Here is a 13039-nt window from a genome sequence, read left to right as displayed (position 1 = left end):
TTCGTAAACGCTCTCCAAACCAGTTATAATTCATACATACTTTCCTAACCCCCAAATGTCTAAATAGACAAGATGGAGTATTTTTCACAGCTATCAAATTGGTGTTGAAACAGAGATGAATATGCATATATTTATATGAATTTCTTGAATTGATCCCTATTTTCTGAACTCGTTCTCTCAATTTATTTTAGTCTGTCAACATTTGCATTAGTAAGATAAATGTATTGAAAACACCCAAGAGAAAATCTGTTCGGTAAGCAAGTGGGAGAGTTTCCAGCGGTTGAATTACATGTATTCAGCGTGCGAAATGCAAAGCCCTTCAGAAGGTAAAGCCAGAATACTACTGAGAAGTGTAATTGCCTAAATCGGAAACGGGCCCTTGGTAAATAGTATGCTCTGCGGTTTAATACGCTTTACGTATTCAAACTGAGACGAGCAAAAACGTGAGACTTCCTTCACAGAGACAACACACCACTACAGATGTCGATGCCTTGCAGTGGCGGCAGGTGACACCGTTTAAGCTTAAAAGGATCTACATGTATTTATGTGTTTAATTTAACTAGGCAAGTCAGTTGAGCACAAATTCTTATTTACAATGACGGCCTACCCCGGCCAAACCCTCCCCTAACCCGGACGACACTGGCCCAATTGTCCGCCGCGATATGGGACTCCTGGTCACGGCCGGTTGTGATACAGCCAGTGATAGTGGCATCTGTAGTGGCGCCTCTAGCACTGCGATGCAGTGCCTTAGACCACCATGCCACTCGGGATCCATGTCTTCAGTACATTCAGGGTGATGACACGCTTCTACAAATGTAATTTATTATCAAAACATGATCCCAGAATTCTAGTCACAGACCAGAACAGGAAATCATGAAGGTGATCAGAAAGTCATTGGTCCAGAAGGAAATAATATTACATCATATTTCAGTGTCGAGAAGATAGTCTAACATGAAATCAGATTATCAAAAAAAAATATGTTTTTAAATAATAACTTTAGAAACATTAATACAGTTAAACGTCAAAAAGCCTGTTACAAAAACACAAGCTGTGTTCCAAGATGTAAAAGTAGAAAGTCGTTTGGAATGAAGGTACAGTCTACGTTCACAAAACATGTACATTAACAGATACAAATTGTAACATCGATAGCATTAAAATCGGGCCATTTAGATCCTATTAGGATTCTTCTTTTAGCCAACAACAGGATGACAAACATTTACAACTATTAACACATCCAGACAGGCTGTGTCCCAAAAACAAATCACACCCTTATGGGCCCTATTCAAAAGTAGTGAACTACATAGGGAACGGGTGAATTTAGAACACAGACAGAGGCTCGTCTTTTTTTTATCCAGGAAACAGATTTAAAACTGTTGCAGAATCAACTTCTTCTTCATGTCGTGAGAGAACTTGTTGGATCGGAACACGTCGCTGTCATAGAACGCTGACAGGTTCTGGATGCTGATCTGTCTGGCCTGGGGAAGGAGAGAGCACAGAACAATTCAGAAACTATAGCAGTGTTGACGACAAAATGTAACAAGATATTTCCCCCACTAAGGGGAAGAATAGAAATAGAGATGAATCAAGTTGACATTATTGAGATTAGGCCAACAGTTAGCATCTCGCTAGACAACAGACGAGGGAGAGGAGACGAAACCATCAGACTATTGAGACGGCACCATGATTAGCAGCTTGTTATAGTACATTACCGAGAAAGACATTTTACACCATTCGTTAAGACAACACCGTGACTAGCAGCTCATTACCTTGTCCACCAGGTCTTTCTCTGGGATCTCGATGGTGTCCTGCTGTGCTCCGTACCGGTTCCTCTGATACGCCACCTGCTCTGACACCAGCTGCTTCAGGATGAAGAGCAGCAACTCATTGTTGTCTCGTCTGAATGCCAGGTAACGGGCAAACGTCTAGAGAGAAGAGGGAGAAGTTGGTTTCAGAATAAACAGCAGCCAGTTGTCCTGTCTGAAAACCAGTTAACGAGGGAGGAAGAAGACTGGGTTGGTTTCAGGATGTCACTAGAGGAAGCCGCCTAGCCAGCCCCCTCCTAGGACTGGTTTCCCCAGACACCAATTCATATCCATTGAAAGTGAACTTTGGTCGAGCACCCGGGCCCCTAAGGTCGAGGACCCGGGCCCCTAAGGTCGAGGAGTCCTGTGCTTACCTTCCTCATGCTCCTCATGACGCTGAACTTCTGAGTGTCGATGAAGCTCTCCAGCATGACTCTGATGGCCATGTTGACGTCATCCTCCACTACGTAGTCTCGGAGGTGCATCCTGGCGTGGGCCTCCGCCATGCGGATCATAGACTCGATGTGACGCACCGTGATGGGGATACTGCCCGTCGCCTAGAGAGTAATACATAGATCTATTACTAATAATAAACCATGTGGAGACACTGGATGTGACGGGGAGCCTGCCTGTCTCCTACTCAGTAATAATATGGATGTAAATACACAAGACGTCACACTAACAGGGATGTGATCAGAACAAAATAAAATCAGCCGCCTAGAGAAGATATTCCGCTGTGACTCACTATTTATACTACAGCAGGATGCTGCCAGTCCCCTTACAGCAGACAGGGACAAGACAAAGCTATTGATTATTATTGATTCCAGGGTTAAGATCCATTCTTAAAATGCTTTTTTTTTTTAAAGTCAAGACATTCCAATTTGCATTACAGCTGTTCAGGTTTGAGTGAGTCTCATTAATCCTGTCTCTAGGCTCTGGGATTTAAACTCACCTGTTCACGTCTGAGTGAGTCGCAGTAATCCTGCCTCTAGGCTCTGGGATTTAAACTCACCTGTTCAGGTCTGAGTGAGTCTCATTAATCCTGTCTCTAGGCTCTGGGATTTAAACTCACCTGTTCAGGTCTGAGTGAGTCTCATTAATCCTGTCTCTAGGCTCTGGGATTTAAACTCACCTGTTCAGGTCTGAGTGAGTCTCATTAATCCTGTCTCTAGGCTCTGGGATTTAAACTCACCTGTTCAGGTCTGAGTGAGTCTCATTAATCCTGTCTCTAGGCTCTGGGATTTAAACTCACCTGTTCAGGTCTGAGTGAGTCTCATTAATCCTGTCTCTAGGCTCTGGGATTTAAACTCACCTGTTCAGGTCTGAGTGAGTCTCATTAATCCTGTCTCTAGGCTCTGGGATTTAAACTCACCTGTTCAGGTCTGAGTGAGTCTCATTAATCCTGTCTCTAGGCTCTGGGATTTAAACTCACCTGTTCAGGTCTGAGTGAGTCTCATTAATCCTGTCTCTAGGCTCTGGGATTTAAACTCACCTGTTCAGGTCTGAGTGAGTCTCATTAATCCTGTCTCTAGGCTCTGGGATTTAAACTCACCTGTTCAGGTCTGAGTGAGTCTCATTAATCCTGTCTCTAGGCTCTGGGATTTAAACTCACCTGTTCAGGTCTGAGTGAGTCTCATTAATCCTGTCTCTAGGCTCTGGGATTTAAACTCACCTGTTCAGGTCTGAGTGAGTCTCATTAATCCTGTCTCTAGGCTCTGGGATTTAAACTCACCTGTTCAGGTCTGAGTGAGTCTCATTAATCCTGTCTCTAGGCTCTGGGATTTAAACTCACCTGTTCAGGTCTGAGTGAGTCTCATTAATCCTGTCTCTAGGCTCTGGGATTTAAACTCACCTGTTCAGGTCTGAGTGAGTCTCATTAATCCTGTCTCTAGGCTCTGGGATTTAAACTCACCTGTTCAGGTCTGAGTGAGTCTCATTAATCCTGTCTCTAGGCTCTGGGATTTAAACTCACCTGTTCAGGTCTGAGTGAGTCTCATTAATCCTGCCTCTAGGCTCTGGGATTTAAACTCACCTGGCTAACAGGATTGTGGTACGCAGCATTCAAACCCTGATTCACACAGATAACCTTAATTTCCAGCTTTTTTTCACGTTTGTTCTGAATAGCCAATAGCTACCAAGTTAACGAGACGTTTGTAATCGAGGCAATACTAGACTTGTCACAGACTCACCATGGACTCTTTGCGTAGGTCGCTGTAGATGTGAGCCACCTTATCCTGGTCCATCTGGTTGAGTTTGGGCCGGACTCTTTCCTTGGAGTACATTATGTATTTCCTCAGCAGCTCCTGGGGGATAGGAGGTACATCTGTGGTGTTGGGCAGAACCACCTCCTCCAAGCCAGCCATCCCAGCTTCCTTGTTGCTGGGGTGGTGCTTAATGTGGCTGCCCACCACGAAACGAGCCAGCATCTCATCCTGTTGTAGTAAAAAGAGAGAGAGAGGTTAAGGTCTGATGAGAGATGTCGAGTTTTCAGGGTTTTTGTAGAGTATCAATTAAGCAACAGTAGTTATATTACAATCAGGTTTGTACCAAAATATATGAAAAAATGTATGAAGGAAGTTGGCATTCGGAAACTAGTTGATATGCATCTTTACCTGCACCGGGTCCACAGTATCTCTGACCACACACAGGACGTCAAAACGAGACACGATAGGCTCGGTCAGATCCACGTTCTCAGAGAAGGTCAGAGACGGGTCGTAGCGACCACCGATAGGGTTGGCAGCAGCGATGATGGTACAGCGTGCCTGGAGCGAGGTGACGATGCCAGCCTTGGAGATGGAGATGCTCTGTTGTTCCATGGCCTCGTGGATACTGGTCCTGTCTGCATCGTTCATCTAGAGAGAAGAGACATGTTGAGCACTGGGCCTCGTGGATACTGGTCCTGTCTGCATCGTTCATCTAGAGAGGAGAGACATGTTGAGCACTGGGCCTCGTGGATACTGGTCCTGTCTGCATCGTTCATCTAGAGAGGAGAGACATGTTGAGCACTGGGCCTCGTGGATACTGGTCCTGTCTGCATCGTTCATCTAGAGAACAGAGACATGTTGAGCACTGGGCCTCGTGGATACTGGTCCTGCCTGCATCGTTCATCTAGAGAGGAGAGACATGTTGAGCACTGGGCCTCGTGGATACTGGTCCTGTCTGCATCGTTCATCTAGAGAGGAGAGACATGTTGAGCACTGGGCCTCGTGGATACTGGTCCTGTCTGCATCGTTCATCTAGAGAGGAGAGACATGTTGAGCACTGGGCCTCGTGGATACTGGTCCTGTCTGCATCGTTCATCTAGAGAGGAGAGACATGTTGAGCACTGGGCCTCGTGGATACTGGGCCTGTCTGCATCGTTCATCTAGAGAGGAGAGACATGTTGAGCACTGGGCCTCGTGGATACTGGTCCTGTCTGGATCGTTCATCTAGAGAGGAGAGACATGTTGAGCACTGGGCCTCGTGGCTACTGGTCCTGTCTGCATCGTTCATCTAGAGAGAAGAGACATGTTGAGCACTGGGCCTCGTGGATACTGGTCCTGTCTGCATCGTTCATCTAGAGAACAGAGACATGTTGAGCACTGGGCCTCGTGGATACTGGTCCTGTCTGCATCGTTCATCTAGAGAGGAGAGACATGTTGAGCACTGGGCCTCGTGGATACTGGTCCTGTCTGCATCGTTCATCTAGAGAGAAGAGACATGTTGAGCACTGGGCCTCGTGGATACTGGTCCTGTCTGCATCGTTCATCTAGAGAGGAGAGACATGTTGAGCACTGGGCCTCGTGGATACTGGTCCTGTCTGGATCGTTCATCTAGAGAGGAGAGACATGTTGAGCACTGGGCCTCGTGGATACTGGTCCTGTCTGCATCGTTCATCTAGAGAGGAGAGACATGTTGAGCACTGGGCCTCGTGGATACTGGTCCTGTCTGCATCGTTCATCTAGAGAGGAGAGACATGTTGAGCACTGGGCCTCGTGGATACTGGTCCTGTCTGCATCGTTCATCTAGAGAGGAGAGACATGTTGAGCACTGGGCCTCGTGGATACTGGTCATGTCTGCATCGTTCATCTAGAGAGGAGAGACATGTTGAGCACTGGGCCTCGTGGATACTGGTCATGTCTGCATCGTTCATCTAGAGAGGAGAGACATGTTGAGCACTGGGCCTCGTGGATAATGGTCCTGTCTGCATCGTTCATCTAGAGAACAGAGACATGTTGAGCACTGGGCCTCGTGGACAATGGTCATGTCTGCATCGTTCATCTAGAGAGGAGAGACATGTTGAGCACTGGGCCTCGTGGATACTGGTCCTGTCTGCATCGTTCATCTAGAGAGGAGAGACATGTTGAGCACTGGGCCTCGTGGATACTGGTCCTGCCTGCATCGTTCATCTAGAGAGGAGAGACATGTTGAGCACTGGGCCTCGTGGATACTGGTCCTGTCTGCATCGTTCATCTAGAGAGGAGAGACATGTTGAGCACTGGGCCTCGTGGATACTGGTCCTGTCTGCATCGTTCATCTAGAGAGGAGAGACATGTTGAGCACTGGGCCTCGTGGATACTGGTCCTGTCTGCATCGTTCATCTAGAGAGAAGAGACATGTTGAGCACTGGGCCTCGTGGATACTGGTCCTGTCTGCATCGTTCATCTAGAGAGGAGAGACATGTTGAGCACTGGGCCTCGTGGATACTGGTCCTGTCTGCATCGTTCATCTAGAGAGGAGAGACATGTTGAGCACTGGGCCTCGTGGATACTGGTCCTGTCTGGATCGTTCATCTAGAGAGGAGAGACATGTTGAGCACTGGGCCTCGTGGATACTGGTCCTGTCTGGATCGTTAATCTGGACGGGAGAGATTTTTTAAAGCCTCATTCCGTTACCCACATCTTGAGTGGGGCCAAGAGTTTTACCTGGTCACGTCACATGTTCAGGGAAATCTCATGACCTCAATTAGAAGTTACCGATCAGAAGACCCCCCCCCCACCCTGCCCAGAAGAGACTCCAGGCCCTACTCATGAGAAATGTGAATATCACAAGCTCCTCCCCCAAACAAAAACGGTTACCAAGGCGTCAGCAGATGGGTATAGAATCCCCCTCACCTTATCAAACTCGTCGATGAGACAGACTCCTCTGTCCGCTAACACCAGGGCTCCAGCCTCCAGTGTCCACTCCCTGGTGACTGGGTGTCTCTGTACGTAGGCGGTCAGGCCCACAGCGGAGGCTCCCTGGCCGGTGGTGAACACAGCTCTGCTGGCCACCTTCTCCACGTACTTCAAGAACTGGGACTTGGCCGTACCGGGGTCACCGCACAGGAGCACGTTAAGGTCCCCACGTACCTTGTGTTTCCCACCTAGAAGAGAGCATGGTAAGAGCATGGATCAGTCAGTGGATTGTTTTAAATAGTGTTGTGTTATATTTCTTTGTCAGGTTGTGTAATCAAAACTCTGCTCCCAAATCCTCCATTCCTTTCCCCTTGAAGTGTACACTTGTGCACTCCCCCACAGGGATAAAAAAATAAATAAAATGTAAGCATAGGAGTGGTGCACACTTCAGGGAAAAGGGTATAGAATTGGGACGTAGGAATAGCCTTGTCTATTGTCCACAAACCTGGATTCTTGGGCTCTCCACCAAACAGAGCCAGAGCCAGGCCTCTCTTGATGTCCTCGTGGCCGTAAATGGAGGGGCCGATACTGGCAAAGATCTGCAGAGAGACAGGAGACAGACCAGGGGATGAATAGGGTATATTAATGATACGAGGAACGACAACACGCCTAGATAGGAGTTCCTAAAAGCCCTTCGAGCTATGTGTATTGACAAGCAACATTTACTTCACACATTGAGCTGCAAGACAAAGAGCTTCGCCGGTACTTTAGTTTACCTTCTAGCCAATAGTTCTGAAAGTAGCACCCACGAGCCTAAAGTGGTCGCCGAAAATTGCGTACTCTGTCATATATATATATGCACTAAAATATGTGGACACCCCTTCAAATTAGTGGATTTGGCTATTTCAGCCACAACCGTTGCTGACCGGTTTACAAAATTGAGCACACAGCCATGCAATCTCCATAGACAAGCAATAGAATGGCCTTACTGAAGAACTCAGTGACTTTCAACGTGGCACCGTCATAGGATGCCACCTTTCCAACAAGTCAGTTCATCACATTTCTGCCCTGCTAGAGCTGCCCTGGTCAACTGTAAGTGCTGTTATTGTGAAGTGGAGCAACAACGGCTCAGCCGCGAAGTGGTAAGCCACACAAGCTCACAGAACAGGACTGCCGAGTGCTGAAGAGCGTAGAGTCTGTCCTCGGTTGCAACACTCACTACCGACTTACAAACGGCCTGTGGAAGCAACGTCAGCACAATAACTGTTCGTCGGGAGCTTCAGGAAATGGGTTTCCATGGCCGAGCAGCTGCACACAAGCCTAAGATCACCATGTGCAATGCCAAGCATCATCTAGAGTGGTGTAAAGCTCGCCGCCATTGGACTCTGGAGCTGTGGAAACGCGTTCTCTGGAGTGATGAATCACGCTTCACCCACATCACACCAGCAGGGTGCGGCTGAAATACCCGAATCCACAAATTTGAAGGGGTGTCCACATACACACAAAAATCTCTCTCTCTCTCTCTCTCTCAGCAGGGTCCTCCTAACTCACCCTCTCGCCGATGCGCTCGTCCTTAGACAGCGCCACGATGGCCTTGACGTCCTCGTCAGTGAGCTCGGCCACGGCCACTTTGTTGTCTCTCCGAGCGATATGATTGGCCATGATGACCGTAGCGAACACGGGGAAGCCGTTAGCCATGTTCAGAGAGCCGTCATAGTTGTTGTTGTAGATGCCCGTCAGTTCCTGGAGGGAAAAACGTTAGAATATTACTTTTGGGAAAATATTATTTTTTTAAAAGATGAAAAAGTTGAAATGCTTTTAAAAAATGTTATGCCCCAAATATGAAGAGTTGCTTTGGTATTTTTACTAGCATGAACAAACACATGAATGTTCAAAATGGGCTCAAACAACATGGTACATCTACCTATGAAACCATACGTTATAATGGAGTCCTCCGGTCCCTGTACATCACACTAGCAGATCATGTCACTGTACCCTACGCTGTTGAGAAATACAACAAAAAGTTAGTTCTGTTAAGAGTCAGACTCACTATTTCATCTCCAGGTTTGCATTGGTCCACCAGGTCAGCCAACAGGATGGCATCTTTGGAGCGTGGGAGGCGGCCAGCGGCGATCTTGCCAGGGCTCTCCTGAATGGTGATTCGCTGGTAGTTCTGGTACACAGTCTGTGGAGAAAAAAGAAAAAGTGTTATTATTCCACTTTTCCTTCCTGTATTTATTAAATGATGGAAATCAAGTCACCAGGGTCAAACGTGTGTCAAGAGCCTGATTGGTCGGTCGACTGGCACTCGGCTTCACTTCCTCATTCTAATCTCATTAGATTCTCTATTGGTTCACTCACCTAGATTCTATATTGCTATTGGCCCACTACCTTAGAGCATATCTATTTGGTCGACTGGACTCACCAACTCCATATTGATGTCAAAAGGTCCGAAGGACTGGCACTCAGGGCAAGACCCTGGCTTCACTTCCTGGTTCTGGGACTGGAAGAAGGGCCCCAGGATGAAGTTACACTTGTTACAGTTGTACTTGACCATGCCCAGCTGTGGCAGAACACCTGTACAGCAGGTCACCACTCCACTGGTACGGATCAACTGGTTCAGGTGGAGTTGTCTAGAGAGGACAAGAGGGAAAAACAAAGGCTCATGTTTTGGAAAGAGGCAAATCAATCCTATTAGTCCTATAGAGGGAGTGGTGCAAGAGGCTGCATTTGTGAGCACCTCCCCTCTAATATTCTACCTCAAATCACATTTATAAAGCCCTTTTCTTACATCAGCTGTACAGAAACCCAGCCTAAAACCCCAAAGAGCAAGCACTGCAGATGTAGAAGCACAATGGCTAGGAAAAACTCCCTAGAAAGGCCGGAACCTAGGAAGAAACCTAGAGAGGAGCCAGGCTGTGAGGGGTGGCCAGTCCTCTTCTAGCTGTGCCGGGTGGAGATTATAACAGTACATGGCCATTCAAGGATGATCGAACTTTCATAGATGACCAGCAGGGTCAAATAATAGCTCTGTAACAACTGTAGAAGAGATTAGCCTCGGTCTTTGTTGTTGAAAAAGTTGCCCCCCATCCCATCTACTAATGCCTACTTTGTATCACTGAGTCTACTTTTAAAATCATGGAAGACACGTGATCATTTCCTATCAGTATTTACCTGAGGGATCGCAGCTCTTCGACGAGGGGCAGGTTGCAGATCCTGATGTGGATCTCGTGAGCGATGCGGTCGTATTTGGGGTACATGGCCAGGACTACTTCCTTGGCTGCCTCGTCAAATATCTTCAGCATCTCAGTAGGGGCCTCGGGCAGGAAGTAGGCCAGGACATGCTCCCTGGCTGCTAGGTCCTCGTAGTTCACCACCAGACTCTCCTTGTTCTCTGGAAGTTTTAAATACATTATCATTGGTTACTTACATACATTATAAAAAAGAAAAAGTAAATCAGCATTTCAGTAGGTGCCTCAGGCAGGAAGTAGGCCAGGACATGCTGCTACGTCCTGATAGCTCACCAGTCTGTCCTTGTTCTCTGTGAGAAGTTTAAAATAGATTTAATCTAGTACTTTCATTGAATACCTTTACACATGTCGGTGATCTTCTCCTTGAACACGTTGTGGCCGTTCTCATCCACGTGGGTGCGCAGGAAGTTCTTAAAGCGGTGGTATATCTCCAGACGAGGAGCGGCCATGACCACCCACTCCCTGACTGAGTGACCCTACAACCAACCAATCACAGGGAAATAAATAAAGACATTTTAAAAAGTCTGAAAAACTAAACAAATAATAAAAACAACTTCTTTTTTTCTTACCTTCATGTCCTCCAGGTTCTCAATACTCTCAATCATCTCATCATCCTCTCCCTCCACCCCGGACCCATCTGCAGCCCGCTCAGCCAGGCGACGCCTCCGGGCCGGGCGCTCATCCTCATCCTCACTGTCTGTTTGGAGGAAGAGAATTGAGTAGAAATAAGTAGAGTTCATCGATGCGGCAAGCTTAGGATAATTCTCATCCTCACTGTTATGATGAACAGAAAGGTTTGGGAAGAAAAGTGACCGATTAGTGGAAGTCGTTGATGCAGCAAGGTTTGGAGTTACTTCATACATTCCACAACGGCGTAAGATTACGATATAGTATATGGGCCTAATGCAGTATTTTCAAAGACAAAGGCTACGGGCCAAACTTACAGGTCTTAAAGGGCCTACAGTATATTTGGCTCTCTGGGCCTTTACCATGACCAGAGTATGGAATATATACACCATAGGACAGTCATCTCCTGAGTTTGCCACCTCAAGAGATAGATAGATAGATATATATATCCTAATTTCCTCAGCCTACCCTCCTTGTCCCTGAATCGCATGTATATAATATCCTCACCATAAAGTAGACCTCTCCTCAGCCTGCCTCCCTGCTCCCTGTCTCTTCTCCTCATGGCGTCCTCAGCTGCAGCCCTGGCTCCAGGAGACAGCTCCGACAGCTCCTCATCAAGATCCAGACCCTCCTCCTCATACCTGTCTAGCTCAGGGATGGCTCGGTAGTCCCTGTATGGGTGGGGAGATGGCATCAGTGTGGTGAACACAAAAATGCTTTGATAATATAAAAGCAACCAGAACACTATGTAAAGAACTACGTCTTAAGTCAGGATGAGGTAAACGACAAGGATCAATTCCACTTTAAATTAATGTATTTTATGTAACTAAGCAAACTTTTTTTTTTATTGCAATCATGTTACACAGCAGCACAAGGAAGATGAACACACAGTAATACTTTAACACCTCCCCTTGCTCACCTCTCCATCGCATCTCCTATCAGTTCCTCCCCATCATCTCCCTCCTCCTCCCCTGGCAGGGGACCATCACCCAGGAGTCCCTCTGACTCATCCTCGAAGGGGGGCAGGTCTCTCCCCGGGCTGGAGGTCAGGTCTCCCCGTCTGGAACCATGGCTGGGGCTAGTCGCCATGTGATATGACTCAGATGAATCCTAACAGAGGAGAATACACAGCCCTTGTTAAAAATCGATTTGTTAAACTTAGCTAGTTATTTATGTGATGACTTATAGCATAACAATGTTATTGTAACAAGATGTTCCAATGCGGATTCCCTAAATTTGTTGAACTCTGTACTGTAACGTAGTAAACAAAGAGCTAACGTTAATTAGCAAGCGAACATGAGCATTTAATTTTCAAGTTAGTTACCAGGGTATTTCTAGTTAGCTAGCTAACTATGATGGTGACAATGGAGTGCTCGTACGCCGACTGATGGCTGACAACCTAGCAATCAAACTAGCTAGCTAACTACTAGCTAACGTCATAGCTAGCGCACAATACAATTCTAGATTAAACGATTTGTATAACTTTAACATGGCCAATAAAAATGTATAAACTTAATAAATGTACTTTCTATCACGTTGATCTCTAACTAAAGTGTTAGTTAACTTTACATCTAGTTATGAGCGGTCTAAGGAACTGCCATCTCAGTGCTAGAGGCGTCACTACAGACCCTGGTTAGATTCCAGGCTGTATCACAACCGGCCGTGATCGGGAGTCCCATAGGGCGACGCACAATGGGCTCAGCGTCAGCCGGGTGAGGCCGTCATTGTAAATAAGAATATTTTTAACTGACTTGCCTAGTTAAATTGGCAAGTAACATAGCTCGCTAAGATTCGTTGGCAAGACAACGTAGCTAACGTTAGCTAATCTGCTTCCTGACATGTTCTTCTGCTCTTGCTTTACTAAAGAGCAAAAAGAGAACACGAACAAGGCTAGCTGACCAATCACAGGAGATACAGCCTTCTGCGAACTAAGAAACAGCATGCAATATTAATATAAAACTATTTTCTATAATAATCACTCACCGCCATAGTGTATCGCTGGCTTGTCTCCGCTGCTTCCACGCAAGTGTTTTTTTTCTGACCACTGACTTTTCGCGCGAAATCTTCACGTGGTATGGAAAGCGCGCGAAATCTCATGAATATGTAACGTTGAAAACCAAACTCAGTATTATGATTGGTCGGCGCTAATTAATGGCTCTGCGATTGGTCAGTCGTATGGAGATAATTTAGGTGCACTCGTTTTGGTTCGCCCAGCAAGCCGGGTGGTCGGGGTTACCGCTTGTATAACTTCCGTCATAGGACC

The 13039-nt window shown here is 46.7% G+C and overlaps 1 protein-coding gene across 1 annotated transcript; it reads right to left on the bottom strand.

Moving 5' to 3' along the window:
• Positions 1-627: 627 nt before the first annotated feature.
• On the bottom strand, positions 628-12825 carry LOC120057872 (DNA replication licensing factor mcm2-like). Its single transcript, XM_039006347.1, has 16 exons — positions 12760-12825; positions 11696-11886; positions 11284-11447; positions 10719-10846; positions 10487-10625; positions 10073-10292; positions 9324-9531; positions 8949-9083; positions 8450-8641; positions 7404-7497; positions 6896-7146; positions 4415-4654; positions 3992-4234; positions 2177-2359; positions 1767-1922; positions 628-1475 (listed from the first exon to the last, which is right to left on the bottom strand). Exons 1-16 carry the CDS (start codon positions 12763-12765, stop codon positions 1365-1367), a joined length of 2661 nt encoding a protein of 886 aa, XP_038862275.1. The 5' UTR covers positions 12766-12825; the 3' UTR covers positions 628-1364.
• Between the last annotated feature and the right edge of the window lie 214 nt (positions 12826-13039).

Source organism: Salvelinus namaycush, chromosome 2, assembly GCF_016432855.1.
Source record: "Salvelinus namaycush isolate Seneca chromosome 2, SaNama_1.0, whole genome shotgun sequence".
NCBI lineage: Eukaryota > Metazoa > Chordata > Actinopteri > Salmoniformes > Salmonidae > Salvelinus > Salvelinus namaycush.
This window is presented reverse-complemented; position numbering and strand designations above follow the sequence as displayed.